This window comes from Dreissena polymorpha, chromosome 1, assembly GCF_020536995.1.
Source record: "Dreissena polymorpha isolate Duluth1 chromosome 1, UMN_Dpol_1.0, whole genome shotgun sequence".
NCBI lineage: Eukaryota > Metazoa > Mollusca > Bivalvia > Myida > Dreissenidae > Dreissena > Dreissena polymorpha.
The window spans coordinates 152,000,609-152,021,604 of NC_068355.1; the positions used below are offsets into that span (position 1 = coordinate 152,000,609).

The 20,996-nt window shown below is 35.1% G+C and overlaps 1 protein-coding gene across 2 annotated transcripts in view; it reads left to right on the top strand.

Annotated features, from left to right (window-relative positions):
- The first annotated feature begins 13,729 nt into the window (after positions 1 to 13,729).
- The window catches only part of LOC127856166 (tetratricopeptide repeat protein 37-like), a 98,165-nt gene continuing 90,898 nt past the window's right edge, over positions 13,730 to 20,996 (top strand). Inside the window, exons 1-6 of one of the 2 annotated variants that reach the window (XM_052392206.1) lie at positions 13,730 to 13,779; positions 15,356 to 15,445; positions 16,933 to 17,076; positions 18,059 to 18,150; positions 18,388 to 18,469; positions 20,334 to 20,429. In XM_052392206.1, coding sequence (XP_052248166.1) covers positions 15,356 to 15,445; positions 16,933 to 17,076; positions 18,059 to 18,150; positions 18,388 to 18,469; positions 20,334 to 20,429 — 504 coding nt within the window. In that variant the 5' untranslated portion in view covers positions 13,730 to 13,779. Of the gene's footprint in view, positions 13,784 to 15,355; positions 15,446 to 16,932; positions 17,077 to 18,058; positions 18,151 to 18,387; positions 18,470 to 20,333; positions 20,430 to 20,996 lie in introns of both variants that reach the window. The other variant, XM_052392217.1, reaches the window with a different exon arrangement.

The following is a 20,996-nucleotide window of genomic DNA, read 5'->3' on the forward strand; positions in this document are numbered from 1 at the left end:
CGCAGTGGTGTAGTTGATATGGTGTCCGCCTGGCGATCGGGAGGTTACGAGTTCGATCCCCACTGTACTTTCGATATCCCATTTAGACGCAAAGTACTGGTTCTAGTCCCAGGAAACAGACGAGAGCGTTTCACATAAGTCTTAGGATTGCTATGCAATCGAGCTAAATAAATAGGTTTAATCTAAATACACCCTTCTTCTTCTATTAGTATTAGGCGCCGAATATATTAGACTGCTAAATCGTATTCTCTAACAAATATTTGATTTTGTGTGAGAAAAAGACATTGTACTGACTTCATTTTGCTGTGGATATTATTAAATATGTGTGCATCATGAATATCAACTTTGTTTTGGGAATTTTAATTGTGTTTACAAAGTATTTGTTTCTAAAACAATTAGACAATAAAAAAGATTTGTGTTGTAACTGGGTGAACACTTTTTCTATGCACAAAAACACGGATAACCCTGGGGGCTCAGATGGATTATCATATACCGCAAGTGAGCTGATGAGTTTTCGCTCACAACCTTGACAATGGATTGAGCCTGAACAAGTTTTAGCCAGATTAAAAGGCTTAGGTATACTGAACCTTAGAAGAACCTGGTCAGGGGTCAAAAGATACACTCTTCACAACAGAAATAGAGGACAAATTGGTGTAAATATTTCAAATTTGATATACCCCAAACGATGCAATAATCTTAACAGAGAAGGTTACCTGTCTGACTTTAAATTGCCGTTAATTAGTCTGGACAGATGTACTAGTTGGTCAATTGCTCCGTGAAGACAAAACTGATTTTGCTCTTTTAACTGAGACCTGGTATTCAGACGAAACACAACATCATTTCGTAACATCAGATTTAAATCAAAATAGTTATAAAATTAGTGTTGCAAATCGCAGAAATAAAATAGGTGGTGTTGTTGCTCTTACATGCAAAAGCAGTGTTAACATGCGTGAAATTGTATCAGGCACAACCCAAAGCTTTGAGTACGGAGTTTAGCAGCTGATTTTTTAAAATATTACCATAAATTGTGTTGGTGTTTACAGACCTCCATCTTTGGCTACACCTGTACATTTTGTGAGCAATTTCTTTCAATTTCTAGAAGCCATTGTCGCAAAATGTTCAAACCTCTTGGTCATGGGCGATTTCAATTTGCACATACATGAAGATAGTAATGCAATTTCAGAATTCAATAACTGTTTATTTGCCATGGGATTGAAACAGCATTTTACTTTCCCTACACATGTATATGGCCATAGTCTTGACCTAGTGATAACTGAAGTTGCAAATGGTGTAGAATAACTTTCTTGTGAACCTGGCCCTTTCATCAACCTTGCTATCAAAGTAGTCACGAAAGTGAAAAAAGCAAATATAATCAATAAAACTTCAAAAACATGGATAATTCCGAATTTGGTAGTGATCTGGCTAAATTGTCAATCGAATCTGACTCTGTTAAAACTTATGTCCATCAGTTTGAGGATGAGATCGGGGGACTTCTGGATAAACATGCTCCAATAAAAGAAAAAATGCAAATTTAAAGATCCCCAAAACCGTGGTTCAGTGAGAATATTTTTGACTTGTGATTCCAAAAAGCTGTACAAATTTGTGTCGGAGCTTACGGGAAGCAAGTCTGAATACCCGTTGCCAACTTTTCAGCTGACACATTTGCTGATAATTGTATACAGAAAATAGAGACAATCCGAGAGAATCTTAAAGACTTTAACAACTACACGCCGATTGCGAAACAGGTCACACAATTTGGAAATTTTGAAAATCTCACAGAAGATGAGATCAGAAAGCTAAATAATGAATTACAAACAAAGTCCTGCGAAATTGATATCTTTTTGTAAAAGTTGTTTTTGGATGAGCTTATTCCAACCATTTCTAAATAAGTAAACCTTTCCTTGGCATAAAGTGTATTCCCTGCGAAGTGGAAACAGGCGGTAGTTAGACCTGCTGTTAAAAAAGCCGGCCTTGAATTGACCTTTTCAAATAACAGACAAGTTTTAATGTACCTTTCAACAAGAAAAGATCATTCAGTGATAGAAGCTGCAGTACTGTAGGTCCAAAACTATGGAACAACCTACCTTTGAGTTTAAGACAGTGTACTTCAATAGACACTTTCAAAAAACAACTTAAGACATACTTTTCGGTGACTATTTTGCATATATTTAAGGTAATACGTGATGTACCTTTGTATGTGTTTGATTGTGTTTAGATTTTTAATATCTATTGTACACCGCCATTGAATATGCTTTATACGTAGAAATAGGCGTTAAATCAAATGCTCAATTCTCAAGTTTCTTCTGACATGTATATGTTACATAGCAACCACTCGCAATTTGGTAAAAAGCCACTGATCATATAAAATGTTGACAAGGTTTTAACGATGTTTGATGCTTAATTAATAGACAAATAACGTGCGATGTTGTTTTGTTTTGTTTTCAAATATAGTAAAATGCGGTTTCGTGTATAATGTCTCTTGAAAAAAGTATAATTTTCTCAGCGCAATCGCTACAGGTTATTTGTAATATTTATTATGAGGAAATTATCCGTCTAAAAATAAAAGTATACCGGTTATAACGCTATAAAGGCGAACATACTTTGAGTGTCACATTAACCATGGTCAAATATAGCCATTATATGCATCTTTTGACGATTTATAAACATAAAAATTATAAAGCGTTGCAACGCAAAAACGATTGCATAATTTGGAGAGTTCTGTTATTGTCGTTTAAATTTGCGAAACTACGAAGAATAAAATACGCTACTAATATATGATTGGCAGGTAAGCTCAGTTGGCTAATGCGTTTTTACTTCAGGATTCCGGGGGTCACTGTTTCGAGCCCTGCAGCGGGCTGCTTTTTTTCCTTTTTTAAATTTTGTTTTTGCTATTTTAACTGGAGCTTTTAAAATTGAATGTTTACATTTATCAATATAAAGCATTTAATGACAAACTTCAAAACATGCCAAAATCTACGTTGTTTACCAAGGCCTTTTTTCTAGACGCTAGGCATAAATGGGTTAAGTGGAAAATTCGGTAAACACTTAAACCAAACATAAAAAGTAAAAGAGCAGATGTTTGTCACGCGTATGATTATACATTGGTAGATGTTACCTACTATTAGACAATACTCGTAGGATACTGAACATGGAAACACGAATTACAAAAAGCGTATGTATTTATACCAGTGAATTTAAATAAATTCGCGGACAGGAACAACACAGTTCAAAACAAACGGCTGAAACACTGTAATGTGTAATTTTAGATCGACCACGAACGGCTGAAACACTGTCATATGTAATTTCAGATCGACCGATCCTTATCTACCATGATTAGTTTCCAAGTTTACCGCACAGAGTTATCCATTTAGTAATATGAGCGCAGTCAAAAATAACATTGACGTTGCAGAGGGGGCAGAACGGCAACTATACAAGGGGAAGGGCATTCTTGATTTTATTCATATTCTTCATATACTTAAACACGAGCCTTTGATTCTTGAAAATGGGACTAAATGCGTGTCTGTAAAATGTCGCCCTATATTAGCATGTGTTGTCCGCACAGACTTATCAGGGACGACACATTCCGATAAACTGGATTTTCGTTAAGAAGTGCCTTAATTCCTTTCAAACGAAAAATACCAAACAGAAGAAAATGTCGTCCCTGATTTGCCTGAGCGGGACTGTTCAATCTAATATGGGACGACACTTTACGCATATATGTATATAGCCGCATTACTTAGAGCGCGGCAAAAATACTTTATATATGACTTAAATGTGTACAATTTCACGCCGAGTATGCGGATACTTTGATAACAGATGGCACTTCGATACCAGATAACAACTAAAGCCACGCGCGAGAGTTGAGTTCTTCCGCTTTTTTGCATTTATGTTCTGTTCATTTGGTTTTCAGACACGTAACATTGTTTGGTCGATTAATGGTATAGTACTTTGTATTGCGGAGCAATAAAGTCGTGAAAAAACAGTGGATTATTAAAAAAGAAATACAATTTCATGATCATTACATATTTCAACAAAATAAAAATACTTGGAAATAAATCAAGAAAATGCCAACTAACCGAAATAAAAGATCAATATGTCCATTAATGTTACAACATGTTAAATTTTAGTTGAAAATGGTTTTTAGGAAATTCAAATGTTTTAAGAGTCGGATGCCAAATTTAATCTCAATTCACCACTTAAAAGTTTACTTTTTAGACAATTATTTTCGGTCGTCACTTGAAATATATTACTTCAGAGTATAAACATTCGAAACTTATTTAAAATGTGCACTTATAATATTAATTATATAAATTAATAGTAATAAGATTTTTGAAAACGAACAACGCCATATTGGTTATATTTTACATGTGTAATTACGTTATGCATAGATTCCCAAGGTGTCGGGCTTGACAATGCAAATTGATTCGTACTTCAAAATGTTTGGTAAGAACAGACATAATATACATAAATGCATTTCAGGTAGAAGATTAAACTCGGTTATCAGAGTGCCCAATTTGTTGAAAGTCTCTGTTATCCAAAGTGCCCTATATCGGGAATCAAAGTATCCGCAACTTCATGAATACCACGTATTAAAACATGTTCTATCTTCGTTTATATTTCATTAAATACTATCAAAACTTCAGTATTTGAAGCACAGTGATAACTCTACATGCTGGAATATCAAACAATTTCTTGCAATATTTCTAGGTAGTTTTATTTTGTTGAAATTTTTACTGTTCGTTCAGTTTATGCTGTTTTCCGACCGAATTTTCTAAAATAAATTGGGGGGGGGGGATCTACCATTCTTCCGTGATGTTTTTCTTTGCAATAGAAAATGATACACCATTTATAAACTCGACCATGCGCCTTGTTTAAAAAACTCATCTTTATGATATAACTTTAAAAAAAAACTGACGAACTTACCTCTCGCGCGTGGCTTTTGTTGTTATCTTGTATCGAAGTGCCATCTGTTATCAAAGTATCCTCCGCATACCCATCGTGAATTAATGAACAAAAATAGTTGATAAATGTCAATTATTCTGAGAAAAATGGTAACAGGTTTGCATACATATATACATATATTATATATCGCAGTGGTGTAGTGGAAATGCTGTCCGCCTAGCGATCTGGAGGTCACGGGTTCGATCCCCTTTGTGGGAGAGGTCTTAAGATTTTCCCCATAGACAGCAAGTACTGGTTTTAGTCTCAGGGATCGAACTCGAGAGCGTTTGCGCATAAGCCTTAAGCTTTCTATGTACTCGAACTAAAATAAATAGGTTGAAACTAATGACAAAATATCAAAACAAAAAGTTCCTTCAAATAATGGCATGTACAATTAATGACGACAATAAAAATAATGATAAACGTCGTAGTAGAAGAATCAATAGCAGAAGAAGCAGTAGCAGTAGTAGTACTAGATGGTAGTAGAAGTACCGGTAATGTTAGACGTAATAGAAGTTGTAGTATTTTTTTGTGTTATGAGTAATTGTTTCCAAAACATAATAATGTAAACATACCGTTGAGCTCCAAAGAAGTTTTCCAAAAATATTAGAAGAGCGGTTCCGACACTTATAACTGCAGCTGGAAACGCCACCACCGTGAAACAAGCACGTATCGGAAATCATGCTCAGTTTCAGCTCTGGTAAAGTGAATAAAGCTGCGTAATTGAGGATCGATAATGTATTGTTAAACAATTAATCTATTTTCTGCCTCTGGACGTTTTAATTCATTAATATGGTGAATACTAAAACGTTTAACAGTCAATAAATGCGTTGGAATATCTTAATTATATATAACAGTAAAGCAGATTGACACAAGCTCTATTTGACATCACATGATAGATAGAATAGGCACCAGCACGGGCGTGACCCTTCCAATTTATGTAACCTCTCCCCGAGAGTGAGGCACTATCAGGTCCGTCTGGACCGGTTAGCGCAGTGGTGACTGCATACCGGAAAGGAGGGATACCCTCAATTTTCCTAAAACAGCACAAGACCGCGCCAAACGTGGACATCTGACAGTAAAGACTAAGTCAATGGAACTTGCCTCTGATTATTCAAAATTCGCACCAACTTTCGTAAGTATACCGGTAACTAGTATGTTTATAAGGAACGAGTGCTTGTCACACTGCCTGTCCTCACAAACATGAAGGCATCTAACAAGTTTAACAAACGGATTAACAGACACAATATATGTTTAAAAAATATCATCGTGTTCCATTTGCATCCTAATTTTATTGGTGTGCTTGTAATTGTTTGCTACTGCTGTCTCTTTCTTTACCATATTTTTTTGAAAATAATCCATATAATATTAAACCAACATATTGATGGGTTACCTATGACATTAATTTGAATGATCATTTTACTTTCAAACACATGAAACACATAATCAAAAGAAAAAAAAATGGTCGCGGAAATGTATTAAATAACATATGTGAAAGATAAAGGACTTCACTCACACAATTATAGGCACTTTATTAACAAATAATACCACTGCTTACCTCAACCTTCGCGCAGATATTTGAGTGAAACTAGCATAGCTGGATTGTTTGAGAGAGCAAGGAACGACAACTCTGCGTGGAGATTGTGCTTACCTAATAAACTTGCATCAGAAAAAAACTCCACGTATGCAAACAAGATCTTCATAAAACAAATGAACAAGAACATTAAGACGCCAATCATGTGCGTTATTTTGAAAATTACATGGAGAAACCCCGGCCGATGTATGACTATAATAGCCATCCCCTTCTAATCCAAGCAAACAAAAAATAACAATTGATACAGTATTTAAACTTCGTTAACTACACGAAAATACAATGAGTCATACATTGGGGTATACTTCTGTTTATATACAAGTGTCTTGATGTCGGCCCTATGTCGGCCAATATAATCCATGTCGCACTCAGTACACAAATATTTGTGTAAATATTCGACATCGACACCTATGGCCATCTGTTCATTTTGAAGTACTTCTTGACACGAACTAGAATGCTCCCAAAAATAATAGCTGAACGCAAAGCCGTAAATTCGACATTGGTTCGATATGGGTCCTTCATCTGCGCACGCGTTAGATAATGACAACATACAAGCAAAATTTTGCAAATATGGGCATATTGAATTTGCGGTGCATATTTTTAAAAGGAGAAACATAATAAACAAAATCTTCTCAAATTCTTTGTAATTGTGGGAAGTACATTATTGCACAAAGCAAGTAAGATTTAGGGGAAATAAGGCACGGTCTCTAACATTATTATTTGTTTTTCCATAGCAACGAGCGACTTTGTCCGATAATGATCGCAAGAGCATTCGGGTAATGTTTGTCATTCTTCTTCTTCTTCTTCTTCTTCTTCTATTTCTTCTTCTTCTTCTTCCTCTACTACTTCTACTCCTTCTTCTGATACAGCACTCCTTCTTAATATTTTTTTTGTGCCGGCGCCTATCAGTTAAGGGGTGGAAAAACTGTACAAAGGTGATCAGTTGGGTGTTACCGGTAATATAAAAGTATATGCATGTACCCTGTTAGTGTCTATAGGTGGATAAGGGGTTTAAGGACAGCCACAGAAGTAAGGGGTTTGAAAACTTCATCTGCAGCTGCCTAACATATATGGGGAGGTAGTTAATTATATTGGATAACTGTTATTGGGTAGAATGATAATGTATAAGAGTTTTTTGAGGATTGTTTGTGTCCAAAGCAATGGTGACTTCTGAGTCTGGATCAGCGGCCGACGGGAACAAGACGATCGATTATTTGGAGGAATGATAGAAACTACATGCTTGGTGAATAATTTTATACAGCATGAAGAGACGAAATTTTGTTTTGCGTATTTAAAGTGTGGGCCGATTTAGGGTGTCTATGATATTAGTTGCTGAGCGTGTGTTTTGAAATATGTTTGTTACGAGTCTGGCTGCAAGTCTTTTTACCTTTTTCAGTCGATTTATTTAAGCTTTTGTATGTGGGTCCCGGGCAGTGGGAGAGAATTCTAACTTAGGCCTAACAATAACTTTGTAAGCATCATCTTAAACTTTTGATGAGCAAATTTTTAGGTTGCGGCGAAGAACTCCTACTGCCTGGTGTGCAGAAATAGTTTTGCTCGAATAAAACAATAGATCAGAACTGATATGCTGTTAAATCAAGTTAAATGTCCAGTTTGAAACTGTTTGAAATGTGTCACCCTTGTGACAGTTGCATGCTCTCATTCATGGAGCGTATATTGTCATCTAGAGTCCTTGGCTCATTGTAAGTTCGCCATCAAAACCTCGATTTGTTTTATTGCAATTTTTGGAAGAGTTAACATATATATTTTTTAGATGCCTTAATTGGGAAAATGAATTTTAAAAAATAAAGTATTTCTAGCATGCAGTGGCGTAGCCAGACCTAAATTTTAGCCGAGGCAGTATATTCGGCCATTCAAGGAGGCCCGGGCATGCCCCCCCCCGTATTTGTTTTATACCTAGAACGTCTTTGGTGCGTTTTTAAGGTCATTTAAACCACATTTTATACCTAAATTATCGGAATCATGGACGCTACATAACACATTTAATCAAAAGCGTTTTCAATCATAAGCACATATATAAAGGATCATTGATGGAAGTTATTTGAAAAAAGCAGGACCCTCTGGGGTTCGAACCAAGGCAGTGAAAATATAATGGTCAATTGATCCAGAGTCGGACGTGTTACCGATTGCGTCACAGCGACATATTTATTATCATGAGGAGTACAAAATATTTAACTTAAATCGGTAAAGTTTCTTGCCATTTTTTCAATTTTCTTGTGTACATTTTTATTTAGCAATGCGTCATCATTTTCTATCCGTTCTATCTTCAACTACATTGACTATTAAAAAGAAGACTTGAACTTTTTTTTTTAAAGTTGAAAAGTTTTTATAGCGGATAGCGTAGCCCCTGGCCAGACTGCGTAAGTGCGCAGGCTGGGCTTAAGCTACGCTTTCCGCATATACCATAAGACCCATTTTCGCGTCACACGAATGTAACCGTGTTATTTGAATGTGTGCAAAGAAAACTGCGTCTTAATTAAATATCAACATACCACATGGTTTAATGACGAAGAAATAAATTCATGATAAACCATGTGATGTGATCTCACGTGGTAAAATTTGTTTGTATCTACGAACACTGTTATGTGGTTTAATATTCGTGCAGTTCATAACAAACATTTCATGCGGTGGATATGCGACTATTTAGTGAAAAAAGAGCACAGCAATACTAAAACCTTTGTTTTTAATTTAATAAATTAGAAACGTCAATTTTCTACCTTTATTTCAAAGTCAGGATATACACCGAATATCTTTTTTTTAAAGATATTTCTTGTTTTCTTTTCTGACAGTATATTCGGGGTTGTTTACAGTTAACCACATAATTCACAACAACCGACTGACGTACGGTGCAGCATGTCAACCGCATCATTCGAAGATCCACTTCTATATATATATATATATATATATATATATATATATATATATATATATATATATATATATATATATATATATATATATATATATATCAATCTTTATAACAGTATAAATGTACCGATGTGAATGTGTGGGTCGTCGCGCATGCAGGAATATTGCCAATGAAATTCCCTAAAAGATGATTAGGGTTTACCGCCACACGTAAAATAAGGGCCTTTGGATGACTGTACCGGTTGCCGTCCGATACCTTGACGATAATATATGTATCCCGGAAAGGGAACTTTTTGGGAAAACACACTAATCTGCAGGTACAAATAAAGCTGACCCTTTATGATTCTTTTTAAGTTACACACCGTGTGAATCGTTATTATTTAAAGTAAGCTATCTTTGTTTTATTGGTTGATATAATGGACCAGCGTTGTTTGTACCCGGGTGATAAGTGGGGTTTCTAAACTCTTGCTTTTCATGTATCAGTCTATTGAACATTACTTAGTGCCTTCGTTGCATAATTTGTCGCCACGATCTTATTCGAAAGAATCTACGTCCGATCAAGTAAAAAAATACCATCGACGAACTGACAGTGTGCGGCCAAACTAAAAAATCTATATCACTAGGTGTGTGTTAACGTTTAAAGGATTCGTAAAACTTCGACTGGTGCCATCCAAATATCATTCTTTTAATATAATAATTATACGTTGCATACGCTTTCAAGCCTAGGGTTAGCTCATAGGACTACAGTTAATGCAGACTTAAAATCACAAAATGTGTAATGTATTCTTTTTTAATCATACATTATCAGTTCGACGCAATGCTTCAGTTGTGTGAATAAGCTGATAATTGCTGTATTAAATACAATTACAGTGCCCATCTTTGCACAACTACTTTTTTTTAAATTTTAGCTAGTGGCACGTTACACCTTTCTGAGATGTGATCAGGTGGTTTATCAAGGCGTGAAACTGTGTAGGGTTGATCAATGGTTGTTGGGATATTTAAAAGAATAGATGTGCATTTCGCCTGATTAGGTAAATATAAATTGTTATTACTTATTTGCGTGTGCTTTGCAATTGTGACAGAGCTTGTAGGTGTGATTAGTGTTAAAAAGTTTGGTTGAGGAAAATGAAAAACAATACACATGTACACACGAAAAAATAGTTTGTTGACTAAAATACCGCTAAAAGTATTGAAAACAATGAGTATATCACCCAATTTAAGCAGAACATAAACACACATTAATATGTTTGCTGTTTTCCACATGGAAGCGATAGACATTTAACAATGCACGTGTGCGCCCAAATGTGTATGAATACTTTTACGGAATCCACTCCTTTTGAACTTTCAAAACTGACAGTTTTTATCGTAAATAAAAGGTTGTTGCGCTGCAACTAATTTGGAAAAAAAATCACATTGTGATTTGGAACAGTTTAAAACTTTCATCAATAGATTTCGACAAAGCATATTGGCGACATGTCCTTTGTCTGTATTTAATAAACACAATGGGTGTCATCTTTAACATCTTTTTCGAACAGCTGTCCGTTTATTTGGATACAGACAGTAACACGAGATGGGATCGGATACACCACGACCAACTGCTGGAGGTCACAGTAAAACGACCGAAGTATGGATCGTTGAACAAGTATGGATCGTTGAACTGTCATCTCTGCCACTCCTGTAAATACAAAGATAAGTGATAACATATACTTTTGAAATTGACGTTAGACAGGTATAATTAAAGAGACAATTGTGATGTGCGATTGTCGTTGAGTTCCTATGGTAAGCAGTACTGCTGTTGGTACGCAGAAAGACAACACTGTCCATTCGACTTGATTTCTAGAGCTAGGACGTTTTAATGTTGTTGACGCTCTGTCTGTGTGTCTGTCTGCTCAAACTCTGGCAAGGCCCCTCAGTTTTACTGCGAGGGACACACTTTTTTGCCCGCTAGCGTAAACACTGACGCGGGTCGACGGTGCTGGTACAGCGAGTCCGAGTTGTCCGAGTCAGCGTAAGCAGTGTTAAAACGCCTTGGCTCTAAAAATCAAGTATACTCGATAGCGTTTTCGTTCTGTTTTTCAACAGCAATACGGTTAACTAAAGGCGGTAATTAAGGTCTTATCCTTTTTTTCAGTGCAGATGTTTAACGTTAACTCTGACATTTTCTTGCAAATGGACGTATTCTAATTTACCTACCGGTATATATGCTAATACGTGTTTATTTTATTTATCTGTTATCGCCCCTTAATATCATCGTTGTTTAAAATGATACTAAAGTGTATATTTTCAATAAAGTAGTGTTTTATTTATTTTCATTTCAGCTACTAGTTCGTGTCAGATGGGACTCTTTCACGATTCGGTTCAACTGCGGGAGAAGGATGGCGCATCGTTTACGGATGCCATGAAGATTCTTCAATTTAGCCGGTGGTGCTGGTGCTGGTGGTGATGATGGTGGTGGTTATGGTTGTGATGGTGGTGGTGATGATGGTGGTGTTGATGGTGGTGGTGATATTGGAGGTGATGGTGGTGGTTATGGTGGTGGTTTGGTGACGGTGGTTGTGATGGTGATGCTGATGGTGGTGGTCGTGGTTATTATGATGCTGATGGTGGTGGCGATGGTGGTAGTGGTTGTGGAAATGATGATGTTGCTAGTGTTGGTAGTTTTGGTGTTGGTGATGATGTTGGTGGTGAAGGTGGTTGTGAAGGTGATGGTTGAGGTGGTGACGGTGATGATGGTGTTTGTAATGATCAACGCGGTAAATCAGTCTCCAATTGGTCGTTTCCGGGGGATAACTTTTGATTATCCGAAAGGTTTCCACAAAATTTCATACCCACTCGCCGTGGATATAGCGCACTATATGCTAAATAGGCTGTACGTAAGCCCCCCCCCCCCCCCCGACCCTCCTTTAAATCCAGGGAAGAAACTATGTCAGCCCGACAAGCAGCCGACGGGAGATCAGCGTGCACAAGTCGCTTCCAGGGGATAACTCTTATTTGTCCGAAACGGGCCCATAAAGGTGCATATCCACTCGCCGTAGATATAGCCTTAATAATTATATTAAAAAATTATCATGTGTTTTCCAACCTTTCAAAGGTTGTACTGAACGTGTTGAATAAATTAATTAGGCTAAAAAGGTGCTAAAAGGACTAAATAGGATTCATGATTCAACCTATGTACTAAACTTGCTAAAAAGGCTATCATCACACACGTCGTAAAAGTTTATAAATACGTGTTGAAAGCGGTTATATCTCTTTGGATATCTATTTATTAACATAAATTTGTGTACATTTATATTAACATAAAAAAATGTATTATTATTTTCAAGATTTCAGTAGAATATCGATCATTCAGCCATGTGCATCACCGTACAAATGACCATTTAATCAGTTAGTTATTAATATTATTTGGAACAGATTGTTTAGAATTAATCACGATTCTTTTTCTTTGCGAAAATTGTACACTTAATTGTATCAGAATTTGCGTACGTTTACCTATCGGTATTTGATTTTCAGCGTGGCTACGACGTTGAAATTGAAATAATAATATCTGCCTCACCTATTGTACTCAATGATATTATATGTTTGTGAATATGAGTGCCTAAAATTCATGAAATTGCCTCAATTTCTTATAAAGATTTAATTTTTTGACATGTATTTTTCTTTTTTTTTCTTTGTAATCTCCACATGGCTCTGCAAATTTTAGCTGAGGCAACTGCCTCGGTGTGCCTCAGCGTGGCTACGACGCTGGCATGGGAAAATAACGATGTCTTGTTTCAAGTGATATTATGTGCATCTAACAGTTTATAAGTTTCTATCGCAACCGTTGTTTATTTTTGGTGTTTTCACTTCATATACACTTATATTTGTTAATGCAGCATCAACAAACTTAAACAATATCCCGGAAAGAGAAAAAATGCATTTGAATATCAACCGTCATTTCGTTTGACAACTGATCACGCATTTACAATGTGAACCTAAATTAAGTTTTAGTGCAGATTCGTTTATACTACACAAAAACACAATTTTGTTTAACGGATCATTTCGGCTTACAGGACTGGGTGAGTCACGTAAAATATATAATATAATATATATTTTTTATAAACAACTGGTAGCAAGATGAGTTGCAGATAATTGGTCAGTAACCACATTTTAACTTACTCTTTTGACCTGTTAATTCTTTTCAGCCTAATTCAACAATGAAAATGCCCATAATATCATTTAATTTGACCATAATAATAATTTCGTAAGGCACTCGCTTAGGCCTCGATTGGCTGTAGAAACGATAGGTTGTTGAGTTGTGTGTAACCTAATCCTTACGTACAACAACAACAACAAATAATACGAAGCTGGTTCTGTTAACAGTAGGTATTTATTGTTTGCTACAGACGTCATGAAATTTACTTTGTGTGAACAAACAAAGCTTATGTGTGTAAACCAATTTTCTTCAAACAAATACTGTTTTGCAATGCATCAATTTCTGCATGGTTTGATTGTATTGTGGAATACACTTCGGATTGAAATTGTTCGGATGTTGGATGAATTGTTTATCTGTAAAAAATTGTATTTGTTTTAAAAGTTAACAAGATATGTTAAGTTAAAAAAAATGCACCTAGCATGAACATAAATGTTTTTATGCTCCCAGTAGGGTGGCATTTCTCAGTTGAACTGTCCGTCAGTCTGTCCGTCCGTCCGAAAACTGTAACATTGGCCATAACTGTTGCAATATTGAAGATAGCAACTTGATAGTTGGCATGCATGTGTGTCTCATAGAGCTGCACATTTTAAGTGGTGAAAGGTCAAGGTCATCCTTCAAGGTCAAAGGTCAAATATATGGCTTCAAAGCGGCGCAGTAGGAGGCATTATGTTTCACAAACACAGGTCTTGTTTATCCTCTGCCAAAGGCAGAGGGATATAGAATTGGCTGGTCTGTATTCAGTGTTTCAGATTTGATTGGCCCTTTGAAATTTGGCAGATCAAATTTGAATTTGACAGAAATGCACAGATCAGAAAAACTATTCAACTGTTCGTCACACAATTTGACCGGTACATTGTAGCAAGTCAAGTCTTTTGGATGATCAAATCTCTGAGTATTTTGCTTTTTTTGTCTACAATACAGGTAATTTCAAGTGGGACTGCATGATTTTTATATGTGTTAAATTGTAAATTAAATATATTAATTAAATATGTTACAATAGCACAAAATAGGCAAGACAAAGTATACATTGAAGATGAATTTGAGAGAGTGTAATTGAAGGCAAAAGTCTGTCATTTTTAATATTACTTTTATACTTAGACAGGCTTTTTCCGCCCTATGCCACGGGTCCGAAATTCAGCCCCATTCCCAATGCAAATCTGGCTGTTTTTTTCCCAATTGAAAAAAAAAATTCCCAATTCCAACAAAAAAAAAAAAAAAAAAAAATTTTTTTTTTAACTTAAAATATATAAGTTAACCTGATCCGGTGTAGAAAATAGAAAGTGTTGCATAATTAAATTATCTGTTGCCTTGAATTTGTTTTAAAAACTGTAAAATATGTTAATGATTATTTAAGACTTTCCTTATTTTCCTCAAAATCCGGCGCTTCGCACCTTTTTTTTTTACCTCAAAAAAGGTCAGGCCTTTTCCCCAAATTCAGATTAAAAAACCTGCACTTATCTCACATGTTAATAATACTTTGTAAAATTTTAATAATAAGTTATCAAAATAGTCGTTATTTACCAGTTAACGGCTTCTTTGAAATATAAGAAACACTATTTACATGCAATAATTTTTCCCAATTGAGCCAATTTTGCGAATAATTTTTTTCCCAAAATGGGGGTTTTCACGACGCGAAATTCCCAAAATTCCAGTGTGGCATATTCCCAAAATGGAGCAGAAAAAGCCTGTTAGAGCACTGAACATTCATTTAAATTTATTATTGATAATCTTTTATTTGTTAGATGGATCCAAAACAAAGTAAAGCATTTCTGAGGAATGCTAGGGAGTCAATTAGGAAGAAAGAATTCAAGGAAGCTGAAACACAGTGCAAGGTTTGGTAACTTCTTTAAATGACACTAATTACTTGTTCAGAAAAAACTTTGTGTCATGCTTTGAAAATCAATTTTGTTATCCTGTTATGCTGCTCAATTGGATTTATCATTGTTCATGTGTGTATGTTTATTGTTTGCTTTGTACTTGTGTCTTATCATTTGCAATTTAGTTTTAGGCTATTTGTTCCTTGCCATAAATAAAGGAATGCATGATATAATTAGGATTCTTTTATGCTGTGCACCTGAAGGTTCCTTTTGTGTATCTTGTTTATTTAACATTTTTATGCCCCGGATCGAATGATCAGGGGTATATTGTTTTATGCCCCGGATCAAATGATCTGGATATTATGTGTTTGGCCTGTCTGTCTGTTATTCTGTCCCAAAACTTTAACCTTGGTAAAAGTTTTGCAATAACTTTTGAAATATTGAACATAGCAACTTGATATTTGGCATGCATGTATGTCTCATGGAGCTGCACATTTTGAGTGGTGAAAGGTCAAGGTCATCCTTCAATGTCAAAGGTAAAAAATCAACAAAGCGGCGCATTAGGGGGCATTGTGTTTCTGACAACCACATCTCTTGTTTGCCATTAAGTTTTCCTAATTTAATATTTTAAATAACAATGGTCATCTGATATTTATGTATTTATTACTTCAAATTACACTGTATATGTTATTTATTATTTATGTTAAATTACAACGGTCATATACAACTTATTTAATATGTTAAATTACAATGGTCATATATATTTATTTATAACTTCAAATTACAATGGTTATATATGTTATTTATTCAATATGTTAACGTACAATGGTTATATGTTATTTATTTAATATTTATGTAAAGTTAAATTCTTTGTAATCTTTTATCCTAGTCTTCAATCGTGCACTGTTGGGTAATATTTTGATGTCTGCCTAGCGACCAGGAGGTCACGGGTTCGATCCCAATCGTGGGTACATTCTTTAGATCTCCCTTAAAGACTCCCAGTTCTAGTTTAAACTGATCATGCATGTCGGTTTTTGCTGTTAAATGAATTGTAATTTCTTCTTTATTTTTACACCGATTTACTTCGAATTGATACTGAACTTCTCTTGTGATAATACGGTCAATCTCAACTATGCATGGCCCCATTACCAACCCTGGGGCGCCCCTTGGTCAAACATGCGGTTTGGGGATACGCGTCGGCCTCTGCCACGCCATTTCTAGTTAATATTGATTTATAAAAGATATTGAGTATATATTTGGTTCTTATCAATTCAAAAGCAGAAAGTACTATATAGATTATGCAGTATAAATACCTTTCAACTGGAGATGTAAATCTATTACAGATTCCTGTTAGTAAACATAAGTATATATGAAATTGGTTGGCTGGTCTTTGGGATGGCTTGAACTTTTGTTATCAGTCCCGCCAAGTTCAAGCCATTGGGTATCAACTGTGCTGTAATTCAACAGAAAGGTTGCAACTGCAGCAAATTGCTTTCCTTCAGGACATTCTTGCAAATGACAGCACCAACTACATGGCCCTGGTGTTGTTGGCAGTTGCTGCAGAAGGGTTGTCAGAGAATGATCAAGCTCTATCAGCATACAGACAGGCTACACTGGCAGATGACTCGCAAATACTTGCTTGGCAGGTTGGCAATCTGTGCTGGAAGAAATCTCAGGCTTTTGGAATGATTTTATAGGCTTTAATGTGACATTGCTATTAGAAAAAATATGTTAAGTCCCCAATGTTCACAAGTTTTGATATAAGAAACAATATGGAAACATTTTCTAAAATGATGATAAAAATCGCATCGGCAACGTCATGAAAAATATTGTGTGTTTTTGCCAGGAAACGGACTCAATTAAGTATTTATTAGCATAATTCTTAAAGGGACTGTCAACCACAACAACGTAGAAAAGAAAAGATGTAAAATACTGTTTTTTTAAACAATTATTAGTTTATATTGATTAAAATATCATGACTGGTATACTACATTACATGGAAAAAGTTGTTAAGTTTTAATATTTTGAGTATATTTGGTAATAAATTTTACTGGGTATGTCTACCAGGTAACTTCCAGTTAACTATCAATAACGACAGGAGATTGATCATCATTGTCACGTGGTAAACCCAGGAATTCTAATTGTGCATGCGTAGTGAATTGTATATATCCAAAATAGAAGATGATCAATCTACAAGCGTTGTTTATAGAGTGTTTATCGTTATGTCACCTATTTTCGAGATGTACTTTCGATTTCACATCGCACAATTTTTATTACCAAAATACTGTAAATATGACCTTTTTTCATGTAATGTATCATTCCAGTCATGATATTCTAATCAATATAAACTAAAAATTGTAAAAAAAATACGGTAATTTAGAACTTTTCTGTTTTCGTCTTTTGTGGTTGACAGTCCCTTTAAGATTAAGAACTATTTATTATGGACAAATTTGGGTGGTAACTTCATGTTCTTAATGTTAGTCCTTCTGGAGTTCTACTTTTTGAATCATCAGCTATGTTCTGCCTTGATATTGAATTCTTCCGAAATTATAATTATACATTAACATTTACTCTGACACAGTCTGACGCAGAAAGTGAACATTTATAATTGTATGTTTCACTTTTCAGGGCCTTTGCAACTTCTTTGAGAAGAATTCCATACCAGCGTATGCCAATGAACAGTGTGGTGTTTACCTGAAGCTGTTGCAGATGAACAAAGAGTATGCATTTTTTCTTTTCTGTATTAAATAATTAATTATGTTTAATTATTCATGAATGTTTTTCATCTCCAGGGAGTAAAATGAGTATATAAAGTACAAAGTATATCAGGTACATTTGATCTGCATTTATGCATGTGCTGTATTTAACATGCCTTACACACTTGAATGTTGAATGATTATCTGGTTAAATGATTATATTGTTTGTTTTGTTTTTTAAAAGCACCTTTTCTTTTTCAGTGATATTGGTAAGAAGAAAGAAATTATTTTTAATATGGTGAAAATATCAGAGCATATCAAGGATGCAGAGAAAATCCAACAGGTATCTAAATCTAATTAAATGATGCCATAGTTTCTTTGGACTTATTTCAATTAGTCTGTCAGTATGAATGTTTTAAACGTGTCTGATTGATGTGGTTTGTCAGCATTTTTTTTGCCAAATTGGGAAAGGTACCTGTACCATTCCAATGGGGAAAAATTAGCTGAAAAAACCCTTAAATTGGGAAAATGAGCATCATGATGTCTTCAGATTGGGAATTTGCTGTTGATTTTTTGCTATCAATAACTTTAATATTGACAACTCAGTGTTGTCAAGATGTAAATATCATTTTAAAAACGGAACAACTAGATGATATCAATAAATAAATAGTATTTATTTTATGCCCCCGGATCAAAAGATCGCGGGGTATATTGTTTTTGGCCTGTCTGTCATGTATGTGTGTGTCCCAAAACTTTAACCAAAACTAACCTTGATCATAACTTTTGCAATATTTGGCATGCACGTGTATCTCATGGAGCTACAAATTTTGAGTGGTGAAAGGTCAAGGTCATCCTTCAAGGTCAAAGGTCATATTTATGGCTTTAAAGCGGCGCAATAGGGGGCATTGTGTCTCTTGTTAACATCTAACATGTTATATGATGCAAATGTTCAAGTGTATATTAGTTCCAAATCAGAACTTATTGTTGGAATGATAGAATATTTGTCCATGTGAATAATGTAAAAATTGTTTAATAGAGCTAAACAGATTGATAGATAGGATTTAAGTGTACCATAAAATATAAGAAATACAAAACCCCACTTTGGGTCCAATTCCATAATGACCATATTAGTGGTTTGGAGGTTTTGTCCATACACAATATTAGGTTCTCTTTTTCTTAACCCTCTCCCACTGAAAGTGAAATTGGCTATGTGTAAACAGCATAAAACCAGAACAGCCTGCAAGTAACTTGCAGTCTGTTCAGGTTTTATGCTATTTGCTGCTCATCAGTATCCAAGGGTTGGGAATTAAGCCTTTAAAACTTGAATCTAGAAAGAAAGGTCTTCAATTTAATGTAACTTTTAAAGGAACTACAACCAGGTCAAAATAGGTATCGAATTGCAAATGGGTTCATTTGTATTTGTATGGCTCAGTTCACTTGAAGTGGCTCTTACCATTCTTAATGAATTCTTTTTGATAAACATGTGTGTATATTAAACGATTTATGCATAGTGGACTGTCCCATCCTTCTAAATTAGATCATTTTTTTTTCCAAAATTAGGGATGTCTAATATATTTATTTTTATATTTAGAATATTTCTTACAGAAATTCCTTTAAGCAAACAGCGCAGACCCTGATGAGACGCCGCATCTGGGTCTACGCTGTTTGCCAAGGCCTTTTTTCTAGAAGCTAGGCATACATGGGTTAATATCAGAAGTTTCTCAGTTATACATCTGTATTGATCCTCTCTAAAGCCCCGGTCCCAAAATACTTAAACAAAATAATATTGCATATACATGTAAAGTGTATACAAAGAAGGTCATATACATGTATAATGATTTGGTAATTTAGTAATCATATAGTTTCAATACATGCAATGTCTGCTGAAGACTTTAGCTTGAATTTAGTACTGTATTGATTACCAATATTTTACCCCTGATTAAGGTTTTTAACCGAAACGTTGAGCAAATTGATTTTGAAAAAGAATGAAGTTGTTTCTCTGTTTTCTATAATTATTTACTGTACATTATTGAAAGCATTCTCTAAATTAAACATTCCATTTTCACCAAAATAAAACAAAAATAAAGAATTTTTGTCTGTTGACAAACCTATTTTCTGTGAAATCATTGTACTTTTATTCTGTATGCAATGTTGTGATTTGAACATTTTATAAATGCATACATGTAATGCTCTTAATTTATCTGTAGATTCCAGAGCTATGCAGGAAGTACTTGAGTACAAGTACAGACTACACTGATGCAACAGAGGTTGTTCTGGCCTACTATCTCCCTGCCCTACTTAAGGTATCAAAATACTATCAATGTTTTATTGTGGGGATACCATCCTCTTTTTCTCAAGGTTTCAAAGTTGTCATGAGGAGTATCTTGTTTTCGCCATAACGTTGCCAATTATTGATGGATTTTTATGGCATATTAAAATCGCACCGTCCGTGAGTTAGTTAGTCCGTCCGTCCATCTGTCAGTCCGTCTGGATTAGTTTCCGCTCAATAAGTCAAGCAATTGTTATCAGATCTTCACCAAACTTAATGAAAATGTGTAAGGCAATAACATCTAGGTCAAGTTCGATAATCGGCCAAATTGACCCTAGACACTTCTGAGTTACAGCCCTTGAATCATTGATTTTTTTCTCGTTTCTGCTCAATAACTCGAGAAATTGTCATAGGATCTTCACCAAACTTCATGAAAATGTGTTAGGCAATGACATCTAGGTCAAGTTCGATAATCGGCCAGATTGACCCAGACATTCAGAGCTACAGATAAGCTTTTTGAGGTAATTGAGTAATACCCTTCAAAATAAGAATGAATTGGGTAATGGAAACCGTGATTGTGTATCCAAAAGTATGATACCCG